We start from the raw sequence: 6,000 nt of genomic DNA, 5'->3' as shown, positions 1-6,000 counted from the left end.
TACTCCCAGGAAGAATTAATCAAGAGTATCAATGCTAAGAAAGAAAACATGCAGCAAACCTGTAAATTAAACAATTGTATTAATCCCAAGATGGCATGATGCTGTTCATGTTAGTCTAAAGAATTGGTTATCATTAAGGTCATAAAAGATGGTGTACTCCCAAGAAGAATTAATCAAGAGTATCAATGCTAAGAAAGAAAACATGCAGCAAACCTGTAAATTAAACAATTGTATTAATCCCAAGATGGCATGATGCTGTTCATGTTAGTCTAAAGAATTCAATAGACTAGACTATAATATGTTCTTGTTTTACAATACAATCCCATTAAAAAGGATTTAAAATACAAGCCCATTAAAGAGGATCATATACACAATCATTATAGAAGACAAACTCCCTAAGAAAAACAACTCAAATCTTCATACACAATTAAATATCATTGCTTCAAAAGCATCATCAAAAACATGCAATGATCAAGATTGTCATCTCTTGACTCAGGTTGTTTTCAACAAAGTTTTTTTCTTTTCTTTTGGCTGCTATTCCTCTTTTATCAAATGCTTCTCTGGTTCAGTCGGAAAATATTTGATATGGATCATATCTCCAACCTCGCTGATTGCCTGTAATCAGAATTTAACACCCGAAAATGAATTAATTTGAAATGAAGTTAAACAAAAACAAGCCTAACATCAGCAGGAAAAAGAGAGACTTTAGAAGCATTGGTAAGTAAATCCACATGTACACTAGCCTGTATATACAGAATTCAAAGCATAAAATCACTACATGAATATGAGGCATCCCCACACCGTGATTCTAAAATGATACTTCACTCCGTTGGAATAAACAATGCGAATTTATTCAAGTTCAAGATTTCGTATAAAAGTTGATACAGTCTATGAATTGTTGACAGCAGATCCTTGGTAAATATCAAAGAGCTTCAATGTCATGCAAGGTGCAGCAAGCACAAGATTCAAAGAATGTTGTTGCATCCAATACAAGTCACCATCAAGAAATTTAAGCAAAATGCAGCTGAAAAAGATAATAACTCATCAAAGACTATTACTATTAATAATAGTATGAAATATTGTGTGAATCAATCACTACATTGCTATGCCGAGAAATGATTACAGAGATTGAATGGCTCTGGACTCAACTTCCACCTACATCATTGTAGTCATTATTTTTCATTCACTATAAAAGCATATACTAAATTACAGGAACATAACCACGTCCATCCATGACTGTCTGGCCTGACACACTGGTATCATAAGGGCTATAGATAATTTTGCTACGTAATAATTACAGGACAAAGTATCCACTCATAAACTGGCCTAAAAGTTTCACATGTATGTTATGCAACAATCAATAGCCATAAATTTATATTTGTTTCAAAGATTGATGCCACCACAAGACACCAGATAAATTATCTTTGACTTTTCATAGGTTTGCATTATTTTTGGGGCATTCACGTGCCATTTATGGTTGGTGTGGCTGCAAACATGATATGTAATGTATGTAGCATATACAAGAATGTATTCAGTATTGTGTAATGTATGTAAGATGTAGTTAGTTGCCGAAGGGTTGTGGAAAGCATCAAGATAATGCACTTAGTGTCATTTCGGTATCATTTGGAAACAATAAAAAGGAAATAAATCTATGTCAGCACATAAGCCAATATATTATCCATGCCAAATACATTTCAGCATGCCCTGATCATATTTCTCAAACGTACCAATGTTCCCAATTAAAATTTTATGTAGATGTATGCATGTAGAACCAAACGTTTCCTTATTTTACTCATGTAGTAAGCACATCTAAGCAAAGATGATAACATATGCTTAGGCACATCTTAAGTATGCAATGAATCAAAATCTATTAAATGAAGTATAAAAAATTGATGGCAAAATGTTTTAAGTAATAGATGCGTACTCTTGAATTGTCCCTTGATGGAATTTACCAAATGCAAGTGCAACACTCAGAGGGTCCAACAGAAAATTCAGCCAATAGAGCAACAAACAAATGCCATAAAAAATGAGGAATGAAACTCTCAGAGATGTTAATAAGGGCCCCTTAAAATGTGATCGATAAAATATCTCTTAATGTTAATCAAATATGTTTGTTCTATAAGTATGGGATAAAAGTTTATTATTTGCATTTACTTTTTCATTTGATATTATTTGCATTTATATTTTCCATTTGACCAACCAGAGGTTCTACATTGAAAATAAGAAAGGGCAATTACAATAGCAACAGATAAAAATTTCTCTCAAAATGGAAACATGAAGAATTAAAAGATCTAGAACAATATACATACTTCCAATGCTCTCAATAAGTCCTCCTTAGTATGAGAAGCAGATATGCAAATCCGAGCCCTTGAAAGCAGCAAAGGTGTTGCAGGAAAGGCAACAGTCACCACTGCAATCTGTTAAAAAAAGAGAATTATCAACATACAAAAGAAATGTTAGAGCAAGTAATTACTTCAGTCTCAAAACTATCATATTTTAACTGAGAAAACATATAAGGATAGTATTAGTTCCTAAATTTAAAAATAATTTTATCTAAACTCAAATGCATTGTAAAAACAATTAAAGGTTATTATTACTATCTGAGTGTGTGTGTGTGTGTGTGTGTGTGTGTGTGTTGGGGGAGGGTGGGATGTGTAAAATGTTTAGACCTATGGATCAGAATGCCCTTCAAAACATGAAAGGGGTCAATTCTCAGGGATGAGGAGCAGCATGCTAAAACAAGGCAGTAGATATTATCAGGCATGTGGTCAGAGAGACAAAAACACTAAAACTTGCTGAACTTCAATTCCCTGGAAGGTACCCATTATGCATGCAATGTCCTGATTGAATACATTTGATTACAAATATTGATTGATATAAATATATCATTATGGATTAAAGCATGAAGTGACTACTGTTGCTATCATGGATACCTCAATCAGTGCTCTAGCAGACAGTATCAAGGAACATATATTGTTCAAATGGATAAACACTAACTAGTTCACCAAATTGTTTTTATGGAAAGGTCCTATGTCTGGAGCTGTTATGGATGTGAATGATTGACTCACAACAATCTGTTGCTCTCCTCAATGTGATAAAACAGGCAAATACCTAAGGCATGCAAATGTTTTCATTTGCTTTGGCAACACCTTTGAGATGCATAAAGGTGGGGGCAAAGGCAGGATAGATGCAGGCAGGACAAAGCCATGAAATTATGAAGGTGTTGGGTGAGATGTAGAATCTAATGAAGGGTGTGGCATCACAAATGTCAACTTGGGACAAAAAGATTAATGCCATATGTACAAAAGTCAGAATTAATCTTACAGAACCCAATGATGCTGAGAATGCTGACAAATATAGTTTGAAACTTTGAAACCTGCTGAGAGCATCACACTTAAAGGATACTGCAACTGTCGAGGAGGTCAGAATCTGAAGCTTAAGCCATCCCAGTGTAGGATTCACACAATAAAGTCAATAAAACATGTGGACACTGGATTTTATGGTCACTTTTATAGTACTGTGGATTCTTTCAGGACTGCAGATATAATGGTTAGTATAATTTTGCATTTCACTATTTTGATGATATCAGCTAGAACAAAGATTAGTTATTCTCATTACCTAAGCTGACACTTTGTTGATTTTAGTATGTGTAAATGTTTGTGTCAAGTTGATGTTAAGTCTGAGTGGCAATGCCGGCACTTCACTTTATTGAAACTTTCAATCATAATATAAATATCATACCTTAATATTTGTGGTTTCTTACTTTTCTAATTACTCGTCTCTGGTTAACATGTCAAATATATAGTCACCCTCCTGAATGAGGTCACAAACCACATCCTGTTTTCATGCTTCTTATATATAAATGAAGCCCAAGAAACTGTTTCCTCATTTTAAATATGCATGTGTGTATGAAGCATCATGGACTATCATAATGCACAATCCTTTCTTAATACACCAGAAATCCTTCCAACCTTATGAAATAAAATTGTAGGTTTAGATTGTCGATAGGAGTTTTAGAGTAAGGCGTTTTAGAGTAAGCCTGTAATGAATAAGCCTGTAAGGCCACCCATTAGTGGAAATTTAATGTGCGGGAATGTTTGTTAGAATACATAATGACGGTCAGTAGAAGATCTCTGTAAAACTGTATAAAACTACGTACAATAACAGGAAGGAAGTTTGTTTTCAATAAGACATTTCAATTAATCTCTCAACTGGCTACCAGAAAATTATGGGACTTAAAATGCAAAAAGTAAATGATTAGTCTCAAAGAAATTTACTGGTTTACCAGCAAAAGAACTGATACTGAAGAAATTTGGAAAAGGTTACTCTGCAGACTATACACACACAAAACAGACCCAATTTCAATTTACAAAGAGAAACATTCTTGTTTTTGTGGGAAACCATTTCTGCAGAATAGATCATAGCTGCAAACCTATTCTGATAGCTAAAAGTGCATTAATAACTTCTTACCATAGAAATATTGGTACATAAATTGAAACTTTATACATGATCAGAGTGAAAATTTACTCGTACATTGCGTTTAAGGCACTCTCTTGAGAAAGCTGGAATTTTTGCTGGATTATACAGCATTATGGGCATCACAGGTGAATCGTGGTTTCCAAGAACTTCGTATCCCATTTTCTGCAACTCTGCGCGGAAAAAATTGCTATTTTCTCGTATGCGTGCAAGCTTTTGAGCTCCTGTTAAAAAGGCACACTAAAAATCACTAATCATTAACATAATTTATGTTAACAGTTACATACTTTTACTTGCTCTGGTAATAACATGGCAAGGAAACCCACAAAGCACACAAGCACCTTAGGGGATATTAATACAAGAGAGAAGTGGAATATTAAAACAACCACCCATATACTTCAATAAAAATTGTATATTCTCCACAACCTATGGAAATTCGAAAAAGAATAATCTGCAAGAAAGACACTATAATGAAAATCAGATTGCATAACTGCAGGACTCTTTGTCTTTCTCACCTCGATTAGAACCATCCTCTCCAAGAATAACTTTCAATGCTGATATAACCTGTTGTACACCAGGTGGAGTCATAGCTGTTGCATAGAGGTGTCCAGGACTAACCGCCTTCAAGTACTTAATAAGATCCTGGAGAGAACAGAAAGCCACTTAAAAAGGTGAATTGTGAATAAGCATGCAGGATTATAACTAGTTATATTACGAACTCTAGTTCAGTCAAAACAACACCATCAGTGTCAACTCAATATTGTAATTTTAGTAATAACATTTCAGATCTCCAAATATCTTATTAACCTTGGATCCAGCAATATAGCCTCCACATGATCCAAAAGATTTTGTAAAGGTGCCCATCATTACATCAATATCTGCTGGATCCACTCCCAGGAGCTCGCATATTCCCCTTCCTGATTTACCAACAGCTCCTATACTGTGTGCTTCATCCAGATATATGTAAACCTAATCCACAATCATATATAAGGATGAATCGTTGCACACTTCAAGATGTTTATGAAACCAAATAATAGAAACCTCATCATATGAAGAACAATTACTAAAGCATTCTAGAAAACAATATAAACTAATAATTGTAAACTAGCCAATCAAACCTTGTACTTCTTGCAGACACCCACAATCTCTGGAAGCTTACAAAGTTCACCCTCCATACTGTAGATACCTTCCACTACAAGAATTATTTTTTTCCAAGGTCTATGAGTCCGGGGCTGTCCTTCAGCTATAGCATTTCGAAGCACATCTTCCAAGTGTGAAGGTGCTGAAAGTATCAGAAAAACTGATAAGCTTTAACCTTTTTCAAACATTTACATACTAAAATAGCCAATGGACTGTTGCTAACTTTTTAGTAAGCAAAGACATTTAGGATAGGTGTATAGTACAGACAGTTGTGCTGAAAAACAGCAACTTTTGACCCAGATGCTCGAGCACCAGCAACTATAGAAGAATGATTCAAGGAATCACTGATAATAAGCCCGCCCTGAGAAAGTGATGAATCAGCTA

General features: G+C 34.6%; 1 protein-coding gene across 3 annotated transcripts in view; it reads right to left on the bottom strand.

Moving 5' to 3' along the window:
* Positions 1-203: 203 nt before the first annotated feature.
* Positions 204-6,000, bottom strand: part of LOC149567291 (long chain base biosynthesis protein 2a-like) — a 28,141-nt gene continuing 22,344 nt past the window's right edge. For all 3 annotated transcript variants that reach the window (XM_089820456.1, XM_089820455.1, XM_089820457.1), the window contains 7 exons: positions 5,884-5,977; positions 5,595-5,758; positions 5,284-5,445; positions 4,992-5,118; positions 4,534-4,700; positions 2,310-2,417; positions 204-615 (listed from right to left, as the gene is read on the bottom strand). In XM_089820456.1, the coding sequence (XP_089676582.1) occupies positions 535-615; positions 2,310-2,417; positions 4,534-4,700; positions 4,992-5,118; positions 5,284-5,445; positions 5,595-5,758; positions 5,884-5,977 (903 nt within the window). In that variant the 3' untranslated portion in view covers positions 204-534. The remainder of the gene's footprint in view (positions 616-2,309; positions 2,418-4,533; positions 4,701-4,991; positions 5,119-5,283; positions 5,446-5,594; positions 5,759-5,883; positions 5,978-6,000) is intronic.

The sequence above is a fragment of the Cupressus sempervirens genome, chromosome 3, assembly GCF_028749045.1.
Source record: "Cupressus sempervirens isolate cs-2001-9-10 chromosome 3, ASM2874904v1, whole genome shotgun sequence".
NCBI lineage: Eukaryota > Viridiplantae > Streptophyta > Pinopsida > Cupressales > Cupressaceae > Cupressus > Cupressus sempervirens.
This window is presented reverse-complemented; position numbering and strand designations above follow the sequence as displayed.